General features: G+C 35.5%; 1 protein-coding gene and 1 long non-coding RNA gene across 3 annotated transcripts; one reads left to right on the forward strand and one right to left on the reverse strand.

Moving 5' to 3' along the window:
• The first annotated feature begins 1,946 nt into the window (after positions 1-1,946).
• On the forward strand, positions 1,947-13,253 carry LOC149268814 (proton-coupled amino acid transporter-like protein pathetic). Of its 2 annotated transcripts, none has more exons than XM_089471499.1 (7): positions 1,947-2,406; positions 8,943-9,085; positions 9,152-9,380; positions 11,050-11,171; positions 11,674-12,154; positions 12,219-12,346; positions 12,406-13,253. In XM_089471499.1, the coding sequence occupies exons 2-7, from the start codon at positions 8,943-8,945 to the stop codon at positions 12,749-12,751; spliced, it is 1,449 nt and encodes a 482-aa protein (XP_089327625.1). In that variant the 5' UTR covers positions 1,947-2,406; the 3' UTR covers positions 12,752-13,253. The 2 variants fall into 2 exon arrangements, with proteins under 2 accessions (XP_089327625.1, XP_089327626.1); XM_089471500.1 differs by lacking the exon at positions 1,947-2,406 and adding an exon at positions 7,315-7,466.
• Positions 2,707-4,810, reverse strand: LOC149268815 (uncharacterized). Its single transcript, XR_016270553.1, has 2 exons — positions 3,425-4,810; positions 2,707-3,300 (listed from the first exon to the last, which is right to left on the reverse strand). It is a non-coding gene; the product is annotated as an uncharacterized LOC149268815 (long non-coding RNA).
• Positions 13,254-13,744: the final 491 nt, after the last annotated feature.

A 13,744-nucleotide genomic window follows, 5' to 3' on the forward strand; every position in this document is an offset into this window, starting at 1 on the left:
CGTATACGTCACGTATTGCGTATATCCAGTCTAGTCAGCTTATCTATATTGCTGTTTGTAGCACAAATTAAAGATACACCAGGGCCAACGAATTAAGAGCCAATCAATTGTGACAATTACGTCAAGTAAGTTTTGCTTGTTTTTGATTTTATTTTTTAAATCACAAATTGCTTTCAGCCAATTACATTTGCCGTTAAATGTAAATATATGCTTTAAGTTTTAGTTTAGCTTTTTCATCTATATATCAATCGAGTATCTTGGTGCCTTTATTAAGTCACTCAAACTGAAGTCGAAAGAGACATTTTAAAGTGCGTCACGCGTGAAAATTGTGATTCAAAAATTTTCCACTGGCCCACTGAATGGAACAAGCGACAGCAATTTTATGGCCAGACAACAAAATCGAGTGCAAGAGCAACGCAACACACAAAAGCACAAGCAAACGACAGCAAACAAACAACAACGTCCACTTGAAACAAGTTAATCACTAAACTCCATGATCGGACTTGAAGAGACGCCTCAAGGCGGCAACAGCAAAAACAACAACAACAATCACCAACAACTGCAACTGCCTCTAAGTAATTGCCTTATTGCTGAAGTACTTTTAGCTATCGCCTGTGCCGTGCAAAGCGCTCTTTAAGGCGCCTCTCAAATTCTTAGCTTGACAATGTTCATTGCACTCCACCTCGGCCAAGTCTCCGCCAAGTCTCCGCCAAGCCTCTCTGCACGTCTCTTCTCGCCAAACGCCAAGCCAAATTAATTGCTGCTGGCAGACACTGTGTCTCTTGCAATATACAGGGTGCTTCGAGTCTTGGTTGAGTTAAATGTTTGAGTTTGTTTGAAAAGTGTCAGTTGACAGTTGAGTGAAGTTATTCGACTTCGACTAAAACTTAAAGCTATATTATTTACATAAATCAATTTACACTATTAAAATAAATAACAAAATATTAAGATCAGAAATGAAAATAAACATTAATTATCTAAACAAATTTCCCATTTTTCCATACTATTTAAATATTACTAGGATTTAAATATGATATGATATGAGGAATTAACTTGCCAATTAACTTAGGAATTTTTTCTACAGGCTGCAGTCACACATTCGTCAAATGACAAATAGCAATCGGAGATAACAGATATCTTTATTTGTAGAGCCATGAACCATAGATGGTGCATCATATACAAGCATTTTGTATACATAGAGTAAAACATTAAATGCATAATGCATAATCTGATGATAATATGATATATATGATGATGATGATGTACAGTATGAAATCCAAGATAGCGTAGATAAAGCCAGAGTATTTCATTACAATCAATTTAGATATGTATGAACATGTGTGTTATCTATAAAGTCATCTGATACAAATATGAACATAGTATATATGTTACACTGACCTAGATATGCGCATATGTTTTCAAGTTTTCGTGAATAAATAAATGTCATAAATAAATAAAAGTTCTTAAACTTCAAGAACAGTTTAAGAGGTCTGGTTTTTAACTATTTGTTCATTTTAATTTGTGGCAAGATTTTGTTAACAGGTCTAGTACAAGTGCAGGCAAAAGCGAAAAAGCTGCTCATTTTCAGCTGCAGCTGCTGTTGGCCGTGGATGCACTTTTTGATTCATGTGCCACCCTGTGCGAGCGGACAAACGGTGCGTATGAGCGATGCAATGCAATGCCCAACTTGTCTTGCTATACAAGACAATTGCAATGTCCAAAACGATCCAATTGGTATAGAAAGCATGCGCACACTCACACAGACACACACGCGCTGAGTGAGAGAGAGGACGGCGTCACAGTTTCGTTTATTGTCCGCTGCGCTAATTGCTGGCTGCCCCCTCTCACCCATAAATAGTTCATCCAACAGGTGTAGCTGTGTGCGTTGCGTTGTGTTGTGTTGTGTGTACTTTATAGCCGGCAGCAGCAGCAACAAATTCAGGCACAATCATTGGCTTAATATCAGTCACTAACTGATCGCCAGCCCGTTAACAACAAAGCGCACGCAGTCGCAGCTCGGAAGTTACAAAAACGCGCGCGACTTTAAAAACGGATTTAGTGATTACTTAAAAGGAATCCGTTATTTACGCGTATGCTACATAGCCTTTTTTAACTATTGGCATTGTGTAGAACAAATTAAATAAATTTAATTAGACTCAACTTCCAGTGAAACAAACCACTCGCGACCTTTAAGCGACTTTCACGCGACTTTCACGCGACTTTCGGCCAGGCGATTTGCGTGGGCGTTGATTAACGCTAAGCTAAGCAAATAAAGGAATATAAAGAGCTTAACAATTCGTGTCAATGCTGGACTCAGACAAATTGCCAAAAACAATAAACAAATAGCATATTCTCAAATATATATCTTTCCGAATATATAATTCATTTAATAACACTTGGGAGAAGGTAACTATTAAATTCACATACAAAATGAAATGTAAAAAAAAAAAACAGCTATTAAGAGAATATTAAGTTTACTATTTAACCAGACAAATTATTAATAAATATTTAAGTTCACAAATACACAAAAATTAAACTGCTGAATAATAAAATTCGAGAGAACGAGTTTTAAATTGCTCTTCTTTGGAGAGAAAATATAAGAGAAGCTGTATAAAACACATTTTTGTACATTATATAATTACTAGCTGGCCCGGCAAACGTTGCATTGCCCTCTATATTATTTCTAGGTAAAAAATTGTTGAAAGCTATGTTGTTCAGGCTGGGATACACTGATAAATTTATTAATCGGATTTTCATTCAAGCACCTTGTTGTAAACGACATTCTTCGTTTTTTGGTCGGGTGCAAGAACAAATAATGCGGATCGTTTGCCAACACGTGAGCATGCCACGTACAATTGACCATGAGAAAAACACGCATTTTCTAGATTGAGGCCACAAATAGTCAAAGATTGGCCCTGTGACTTGTTGATCGTCATGGCGAAGGCAAGACGAAGCGGGAATTGAATTCGTTTAAATTCAAAGGGCATATCTGTTGAGCTCATCGGAATCCTAGGAATAAGAACTTCCTCATCTTTAAATTTTCCTTTGAGTATCAACGCGTGAATCACATTGCTCATCAGTTTTCTTATCACCAAACGCGTTCCATTGCACAGTTTTGGTTGGTTTAAATTTCTAAGCATGCAAATCTTGGAGAATTGCTCTTTTCATAGCTGTGTTCATTTCTTGACGCCGGTCAAGTTGTTCTTCCATATTGCCCATGAAGTATATTTGCAAGAATTTTTGCTGTGCATCTTCAATAGGTTGCAATGATCCAATGCGATGGCAAATCTGGCCTTGAATCTTTAAATTCAAAGCCATAGTTATAGTTATATTTACAAACACTATTTACAGAAATCTAACAAACTACATTATTCAAAATTTTTTTTTGGCAGTCATAGAAAATAAAATTTTTAACGTAAATTACCTTAAATATCCGTCTCCAATATTTTCCGCCCCAAATTATGTCATTTGGAAACAGGCATTGTATTTTTGAGTGTTCGCTAGAAAATGTCGTGATTCTAGTGTTTCGCCATAAAGCAGGGAACGCAATGGCTATGGTGACCGCTAATGGCAATGTCACTTTACCACTAAGGCAGCACAAACCGGGCGTTTCACCAGCAAACTTCAATGCGCCACAATGCTAGCAAACAACGTCCATTGGACCAATGCAAACTAAACGATTCAAGCTGTAATCAATGGTGCAATCATATCGAAACGCTGCTCGATTCAAATCAATCCTTGAACCATTTCTTATTGCCATTTCACGGGCTGCCTCTCTTTGAGAAGCACGAATTAAGGCCCTTCTTCCCTGGGTACTAACGCGGAGCCTTTCTCGGGCGATTTCTCGCTCTTCGTCAGATAATTGACTCGCGCTATTCCGTTGCCTAATTGCATTATGGGTCCGCCGGGAAAGATTAGATCTTCTAGGACGCGGCATTTTTATTAATAGTAATACTGCCCTCGCACAAAACCATATAAAACAATCGAGAAATATAAATATAAATAATTTACACAAATTTATGTTTGAGACAAACAAATACCTGAACTTTCGAGATATTTAGCTTTTGTAAAAGTCCAAAAATACAATTTTTAATAATTAACTTTTTTTTTTTAATTTCGAATTTTGAATTTTGAATTTTTTATTTATTTTTGATTGTTAGGTTTTAATCTTTTGATTTTTTTTTTAATTTTTGCAGATTTTTGATTTGAAATATTTATAAAGTTTAAAAGTCCGAAAATATAAAAAGCAAAAAATACACTTTTTAATAATTACCTTTTTTTTTTTTAATTTCGAATTTTTAATTTTTTATTTATTTTTTGAACAGTCAGGTTTTAATCTTTTGATTTTTTGCAGATTTTTGATTTGAAATATTTTTCCTTTTGATTTGAATTTTTTTTTTTTTTTTTTTTTTTTTTTTTTTTTTTTTTTTTTTGAATAGTCAGGTCTGCTCGAGGTCAGGAGACCGTAGACTGACTGACTACATTTGTTTATTTACTTCTACACTATTGTCAAAACTGTCACTGTTACCAAGCCTACTGGGTATAAAAAAAATTTGAACATTTGGGGAAAAAACCGCGTTTTTCAAGTATTCGGCAAATTTTTTCAGTATTTTTAAGATACTATACTAAACTCGTTGCGGAGACAAATCCAACAAATCAAAAAGCGTGAAAATTGGTTCAGCCCAAATCAAGTTATAAGCAGTCTTCACTTTTACACAACTTTCTTTTATATATATAGATAATCTCTTATTTAGTTTTTCTCTACTGCTGAGCAATTTATATAAATCAAAAACAAAAACTGTTTTATAACTTGTACTCCTTTGAACTCGACTGAATGAAATGATATATTAGCTACCCTTGACATTTATGAGTTGAGCTAGTTCTCAAGCAATAATGTGAAATTTACGGTCATAAGTTGTATCCAGAAAATTTTTGCGACATCTTTTTAGCAATCAAGACTTGACTTAACTAATGAAACATTTAACTATAACAAATCGAGTAACAATATATTACCTAGAATCAATTGGTCACAAATATAGCCGACGTGCTACAGAAAGGTAATTTTATTTATTATTGTTTACAACTAATTTGCAATAAATCTTAAGTTAACAAAGCTCTAAAAGTTGTTGAATTTAGTGAACTGAGAAACTTTATTGTATTTATATAAACATTTTTACTTTACTTTGCTCTTACAAATTGATCGTATTCATTAGTTTAATTTATATTCTATGGTTTGCTTAGATTTCTAACAGCTGATCATCTACTATTTTACTTTTTTTTTCTGCCAGCCGTTTAGGATTTAAATAGGTTTCCATAAGCTCGAGCTAATTTATGAGCCGTTCTCAGCGAACTTACATAATATCTGGGCAAGGCTTTGTAATTTGCGCACGCGATTGCAATATACAAGTTCAGCATGAAGAATTCGCCAGCGACCTCATTAATTATGCGACGCATGTTTAATTTTTCATTATTTTTCGTTTTTGCATATCGAAAGCGAACTCACTTACCTAGACGCGAATTTGATTTTTGACACTGAGCAGCTCCATTGAAAAAACATTAACCCTCAATTGCGAATTGATGGATTACGTTATTGATAATTCTGCGTGTCGGACAACAGCTCTTGCAGCACGTGAATCAAACTTAAAAAAAAAAGTACAAATAAGAAAACAAAATAAGATATGCAAAACTATAGACAAAATGTATAAAAAACTGAATCATACGTTGACTTTATATACATAAATAATTGTTTAAATATTATGTAGAGCAAAGAAAAAATAAATTATGGGAATGCAGGCCAAATTAATTTTTTAGACATTGTGGTCTAATGTACATATTCAGTTCCTAAGGGCTTGGAGTGCTTCAATCTCAAGTTGAAGAGTCGAGCTTATCGAAATAAACCGGTTTTAATACTTACATTACATTAAATATTTTATATTATTATTTGGCGTAAAAAACAAGTTTTCTGCATTTTTAACTTTGCAAAACCACATTCTTAATTATTCAAATTTTTGGCCATTAAGTTGCATGTATTTGGGTTACCTGAGTAATTTAAGGAAACTTAAATGCTTTATGAAATGCAATCAAAATAAATCTGATGCCGATTCCATATCCTTTGCTTAAGCAATATAAAATCAAGTTTGGCCTAAATTGGAATCGATACAGTTTCGTGATATGAATAAAATATAAAATCAGATAAATTATAATGAGTTAAGTTTTCATTTTTTCTATAATATTAAAATATACATTTTTTCTCAAATATTTTTTTAAAAGTCAATGGTAATCATACAATATATATAGCTTTTTCTCAAACATAGTAACAGAAATTATGAACTAATAAACTCTTGAGATTAGGACAGATATTAAGCTCTACCCCGACAGCTGATGTCATTGTCATTTAGCATAATCATAAAAAATTGAGTGACGCACTTGTTGCTCAATTATTATGATTATTAATTAAATCATGGCTGGGTGGTGGCAGTCGAGCGTCGATTATAATGCCAACGGCAATCGGGCGCCAATAAACATAAATAATTCGTCTAAATTCGCGGACAGTGATATGACATCGAGAGCTAATCAAGTGTCCGCTATGATTCACGATCCTATCGATCGTCCGCGTGACACAGTAAAAAACCAAAACAGTTCTAGTGCCAACAATATACATAATAATAATTACAATCGGCCAGTGCTCGTATAAAATACGGGCTCAACATTTCTAATCGAAGCTCGTAAACTTTTATTCAATCAATTTCCCATGAACCCTTTTATAACTATGTAGATATAATGAAACTCGCTAACTATATAGGCTATTGCATCTGTCGTAACTGTAAAACATGTCAATGTCGCAGATAAAGATTTATATACATATATATATATATATATATATAAATTCTATAATGCATTATATATATTGTTCCTAATTGCCTGACTAATCTTATCAATAATGTTTTTGATAAATAATGCTCGTACAATTTCTTAAGCGTATCTTTTTCTTGATACGTCCACAACATTTAATTTCAATTATGTTATTATAAAATTAACTTTCGCTTTTTCCAGGTAAGCCGCAACTAGCATACAAATTGCAAAGTTGCAAAGTCTCAGATAGATAGCATACGAGTATAGCAGAGTCCTCTTTGGACTGCTTTAAATTTAGGCAGGCGGCGTTAACAACAATAGTAATTGCTTATCAGCCTTATCGGTTATTGGGTACAGCTTTATAATTGATTTTAAAAGTAGCTTTGAGTATTTATGACGAGCATTTCGCCGTGTTACTGTATCAACTGCCGCCATATCGAGGTGTTATCTTTCGGACACCTTCCTTGGTAGCCATTTCAACCATTTCAACATTGTAGCCGGCCCGAGCATTCAGTTACATTTGGCCCGAGGGCGCGTTCGGTTCTAAGCCCTAGCTAGTTCTCGATTCGATTCCATATAAAGAATAAGAATAATTATTGTTAAGGAAAAGAAACGTAAGTTTAATCAATTAACCTCTTAACTGCCTCTTGACAAACAAGAAATGGAGAGACTTGGGCTATTAGGCTCGTGAAAACTTATCTCAAAAATTTCCATTTTCTGAATGAATTATTAATTTGAAACTATGAATGAAAACGATTATATGGCTTCTTGTTCAGAAGCAACTTTTATGCGGCAATTGTTTTAAATTTTTAATTTTTTTATTTAATTCTGCAAATAAATCGAAGCAGTAACTGTGATATTAATTTCGGATTCTATCAGTTTTCGAATAAATTGAAAAACTTAGTCAAAATCTAAATGAATTTTATAAAAATATGAAATTTTTACTTTATATTTTATTCAATCTGTATCTAAATAATAACTGTTAAATATAAACAAGATCTGAACTAAGGATCAGTGACATCAGGTGTATTGCAATTTCGATTCCTCTCCTCTCCTATCAAAACCTTCTTCACTGCTTCAACAAGAGGATTATAACTCTTGAAACAAACCAAATTTAGTTATGCAGCCTGCAGCTTATTACTCTTCGTTTTTTTTTTTTTTTTTTTTTTTTTTTTGGTTGATTCTAATTTTACTTTATGAAAAGAAAATATTTTTTTTTTTTAATAAAATTAGTATAGTTTTGATTGAAACTAATTGATTGTTGAAATTGGAATCAGTTTGACTTTTAAATTTAATCTTCCGGAAGAAGTAAATTATCCTTGCTTATGGAAAAATAATTGCACATGATTTAAATCCATAAAGAATATGTATATGTTTATATACTCAAGTCTATCCTTTTCTAGTTCATTTTTATAAAATAGCTCCCTATTAGTGAATAATAATTTATTAAACGGAATGCTCAATTATATTACAACTTTTTCGAAGGAGTCCTATACCACGTGCTCCTTTAATCTAATCGGCCAAAAAAAGTACATGCTAAGAGTGTAGCTGGCACCAAAGCAAGTTGGCAACCAGCACACTCATCCAGCTCTCGAGAAAAGCCATAAATAACATTAAGAAGTGATTAGAACCTAATCTAATTTGACTATTTCGTGGGAGTGGGAGAATGGGAGATAGAGAGAAAGAGAGAAAAGGGGAGTATGAGTGTTTGGTCAGGTGACCATGGGAGTTATCATTATGCATTATGGCCGAGAGCTTTGAGGGGAACTTTGAATGGACTTTTATGGGGTCTATATCGGAATTATGAGTCCGGAATTATAGCCCTGACGGAAAATACTGAATAAAATTTATGAATGCAGTACACTGCCGTCTATATCTGGACGGTCCGAAAAATTCAGATAACGATCGTATTTGCGATTCGCATAGTTTTATAGATGTCCGACCTGTGTTGCGATATAAAGTACTTGAAATTGTCAACGATAAGATATCGATCGGCATGCGCCTGGGAAATCTCTCAAGTGGATTAGCTCTACCCTGCCCAGAACCAAACCTACATTGAACCTAAAAGCAAACATTTCGATCATCCACAGATGACGGACAATAAGGCATTTACGCCGGATACGGCCGCCGCTGAACCGAATACGGCACGGCCTTCGAATGCGAGCTCAAAGCAAGAAGCCTTGCCGCCCGCCTACAGCAGCACGGTCGACAGTCTGAAGGACTTCAACTCCAAGTAAGTGTTAGTCATTTTTTGGTGAATATGCATCCTCTCATACTCTGAATCTTTCGCTCATTACAGAGCCAACTTGACGGAGAAGGATCAACTGGAGGAGGGCGACTACAGTCCGTTCGATCATCGCGATCCAAATGGCGCCAGCTCTGGCGGCGCGTTGGCCCATCTCCTCAAGAGTTCCCTGGGCACTGGCATCCTGGCCATGCCCATGGCCTTTCACAATTCCGGTTTGCTCTTTGGCGGCATCATGACACTCGTCGTCGGCTTTCTCTGCACGCACTGTGTGCATATTCTGGTAAGTAGTGTCATCAAATGCGAACAGAAAGTGAATTGAAATTAAAGTTGAATAAAATATGTAGTTAAAGAAGATCTAACTTAACTTGTCTGTCTTCAGAAAGTTTTTGAAACGCCCTTAAAAACAACAAAAAGTAAGCAAATTTAAAATGCAAAACTTGAAGAAACTCTATCAATATAAGGGTAGGATAAATAGTAGAATAGATGTTTCATAAATATTAATATGAACCTAACTTAGAGAAAGGATATTTTTCTTTATAGTAGGAAATGTCAAGATTAAAAAGACATCTATTGAATTATTAAAAAAATAAAATGTATGCAAAATTTTAGATTAAAAATCAGTAAAATTTTACAAACAAAAAATTAATCAAAAAATGTAAAAAAAAAGGAAATATTATTAAATTAAATAATCTACCAATCGACTTAGCTGAAGTACCTGATCAAATAAAAGAAAATTGAACGAGCTCGTGGGAAAGTAGCTTAGCAATAATATTTATTCAGGAATTAAATGCAAGTCAATGCAACTCAATGCAACTTTCTTGTTAAGTCAAATCTAATGTTATTAAATGGTATATAAAGTAAAGCCCATGCTAGATGATAAGCAAACTGGCTTGCCAACGCCTTCCAATCAGGCAATCGATAAAGAAATTTGCGTATCCGGCTGAAAGCTTTTTAGCACCTATTTTCGCAATTGACGCATTTGCTAAATGCCGGGGATTTTCTTGCACTTTGCTTTGCGGAAAGAGCAACTAGTTCAAGGGCCGTTCAAGCTCGAGCGCATGTGCAAACAATTGGCAAAGACCTCGATAAAGGCGCGTTTTAAAATGCGTGCGAGTCGCCTTCACTATCAGCGGCAGACAGCCTGACGTTTATAATGATCAGTTACTATAGCAGATCAGTGCCAATAATATATGTGCTCCAATTCCTAGAAATTACAAGTGTTATAAATGACACACGCCCAATAATGAAGCACGCTATAAATAATTTCTTCTAGTTGGAAAGTCCAACAATCAACTCACAAATCTCCAGGCAATTCACACTTCCACATATCTTGAGCCACTCGAGTTGCAGATTTATGGCTTGAGATTTAATTAGAATTAACGAAAAAGCGCAAGTAACGCGTGGGCTCTAAATAAACATACAGGTCTTATCTATTCCTAAGCTTGATTATTACGTATGTAGTTGCTGGACAATGCCAGACAGTTGTCGATTGCCCAACAAGAGCTATCAGCTGGCGATAATCGGTTACCATGGCTAATACAAACTGATGGCTTGTTTATGGAGTCGTCATTATTTAACACTATGAAAATAGGGTCAACAAAAGAGTAAATTACAGCCCTACCTTAGGTATGCAATTGAAGAACTTTGAAAGAAATTACAAATTGTCCGATGTAATATTATAAGTAAATATAATTAGACATTTTTGTTAAAAAACTGAATAGCTCTTAAAAACAAACTGCAAAAAATATATAAGTAAAGAAAACTAAACATATAAATAAATCTTTATGGCTACAAATGTAAGATATTAATATAAATTATACTTCATAAGCAATATTATTTATTAATTAATAATTATTATTTTATTTAATTTGCCAACTAATTAGGGAGCAATTCGATGCGCATTCGATTTTTATAATTTATCTTTATCTATTTTATCTCAATCTTTCTAGGTAGCAACTTCTCACAAGATTTGTCGCGATGCCAAGGTTCCAGCTCTGGGTTTTGCAGAGACTGCTGAAAAGGTGTTCGAATATGGACCTAAAGGTCTAAGACCCTATTCCAATTTCGCCAAGTAAGTGTCGATATATCATAATTTTATTTTATATCATATTCATTGTTTTTCTTTTTATTTTTTATCAGTTTAATTAAATATTAATTGATAAATTAATTGGTAAATTTTGGCAAATAATGTTTAACTTCGTTAAGCTTATATTCGCATCAAAATCCTATTATAAGTATATAGATAAGATAACTGAAAATCAGTTGAAATACTCTTAACAATATCTGAAGGAAATTTAGGTATATACGTAAATAATTATTATCAAATGGAAATTGGGAAATTTTTGCATATATTCTATATAATTGATATATAATCTGTAGAGTTCAACAACACTTCCATCAATTACTTTCACGCATTTGTGACCACATTTTGAATCAAAAATATTCCCCGCAAACTTTTATCGATTCCTGATAACTCGTATAATTAATGAGTGTTTTTTGTTGTTGTATTGATAAATAACTGGGACTTGGGATAAGTATTTCCGTTAAAGATAACTGATAAATGATCTTTGCAGGCAATTTGTGGATATTGGCCTGATGGCTACCTATTATGCCGCCGCCTGTGTCTACATGGTCTTCATAGCGACCTCGTTTCATGATGTCATCAACTATGATGTGGGCCTCGAGTGGGACGTGCGCATCTACATAGCCATGACGGTGATACCCTGCCTGCTGATTGGCCAGATCCGAAACCTGAAGTGGCTGGTGCCCTTCTCTCTGATGGCGAACGTGTTCATTGTTGTCACCTTTGTCATTACACTGTACTACATGTTCGACCAGGAGCTCGACTTCAGTGATAAGCCGCTGATTGCGCCAGCTGCCCATATTCCCCTCTTCTTTGCCACTGTCATCTTTGCCATGGAGGGCATCGGCGTCGTCATGCCCGTGGAGAACTCGATGAGAAAGCCACAGCAGTTCCTTGGCTGTCCCGGCGTGCTCAACACGGCCATGATTACGGTTGTGGTGCTCTACGCCATCATTGGCTTCTTCGGCTATGTGAGTGGAGGTCAGCTCATCGAGTTGCAAGCGTTTTACTCATGCTTTTTTGCTCACCTTACAGGTCAGATTTGGAGACGAAGTGCGAGGCAGCATCACGCTGAATCTGCCCGATGGCAGCTGGCTGGGTGACACGGCCAAGCTGCTGATGGCCGTGGCTATACTCTTCACCTATGGCCTCCAGTTCTACGTGTAAGTAAAGCATTTCACCACTACAGACATCCTTTTCCTTACTCTCCCTCCTATTGCAGGCCCAATGAAGTTCTCTGGCGCAAGATCCAGCACAAGTTCCGACCGGAGAAGCACAACATAACGCAAATTCTGCTGCGCACTGGCATCATCCTGGTCAGCGGAGGCATTGCAGCGGGCATTCCCAATCTGGAGCCATTCATCAGCCTCGTGGGCGCCGTCTTCTTTTCGCTGCTGGGCATCTTTGTGCCCAGCTTCGTGGAGACCGTGTACCTGTGGCCCGATCGTCTGGGCTGGTGCAAATGGAAGCTTATCAAGAACGTATTGTTGGGAGTTTTCTCGATCCTGGCGCTTGTCGCCGGCGCAGTAGCCTCCATCGACGAGATAATCAATCCCAAGCAGGAGTAGTGGCATGTGCTGTCACAGCACCTGAGTAGTATTAAAGAGATGCAGGTGCATCCAGTGACGGGCGAGTGTAAATGACTAAGAGCAGCAGTCACACACACACACACACACACACACACATACACACACACACACACACACACACACATACACACACACACACATACACACACACACAACTAGAGACACGTAGACCCAACCCCCAATGGCCATGTTGAACATGGCTAAGCAGCTGCCGGACTGCTGGACTGCATTGTAAAGTTGATATTAATTGTTAAGCCCTAACACCGATTTCGCACATATATGTTTGTCTTATGTGTGCCTAGTAAGTACCTGTATCTAACTGTTATGCATCCTTATACACATATAAACAGATATATCTATATGTGTCTGTATATTTGTATCTTAAGTAATGCCCAATCCATAGAATTTATAATCGTATTCAATAAGTTTCAAAGTCTTCTTTTATACGCGTTAAATAAAATGAAATTGTTGAAAATATTAATTTTATGTGTACGCTTGTGGGCGTGGCTCTTAACGGGCAAACCAGTTTATTTCTATTCTCGAGAATCTAAATAGGTTCTGCTTAACGACATTTAGAGTCAAGGGTATAGTTGCATACACTAAATTACAGAGCGAAAGCAATTCTATTGTGTCTCGATAAGGATTTCGTTATATTGAAGTTTTGAAACACTGAATAACACTAGGGAATCATATAAATCAATGGAAACCTTCGTGTGGAAAAGCGGCTTCATATATGATATAAATTATGACTAATTAATTGTTTACTGCAGAGCTTTTATAAAACCAATTAAGTTTTATAATTATGTTTATGACCCCAATTTTCATAAAAACATTTTGATAAGAAATCAAATGCTTTGTTGAATATGATAAGAGAAAATGTTTACATTCGCAAGATATATGTAAATAGATTCATGTGTAAATAAATGGCCAAGTTTAAGAATATTGGCCAGGCTATCCAGTTATTCCTGTTCT

The sequence above is a fragment of the Drosophila arizonae genome, chromosome 5 (assembly GCF_054131065.1).
Source record: "Drosophila arizonae isolate 15081-1271.41 chromosome 5, UAZ_ARI_1.0, whole genome shotgun sequence".
Classification (NCBI taxonomy): Eukaryota; Metazoa; Arthropoda; class Insecta; order Diptera; family Drosophilidae; genus Drosophila; species Drosophila arizonae.

Excerpts from the sequence above, each read along its gene's own strand:
- LOC149268814 (XM_089471499.1), top strand. The coding sequence starts at position 8,943 with ATGACGGACAATAAGGCATTTACGCCGGATACGGCCGCCGCTGAACCG. Across the intron at positions 9,381-11,049 it reads CGCACTGTGTGCATATTCTG|GTAGCAACTTCTCACAAGAT; the intron begins GTAAGTAGTGTC and ends CAATCTTTCTAG. Across the intron at positions 12,347-12,405 it reads TATGGCCTCCAGTTCTACGT|GCCCAATGAAGTTCTCTGGC; the intron begins GTAAGTAAAGCA and ends CTCCTATTGCAG.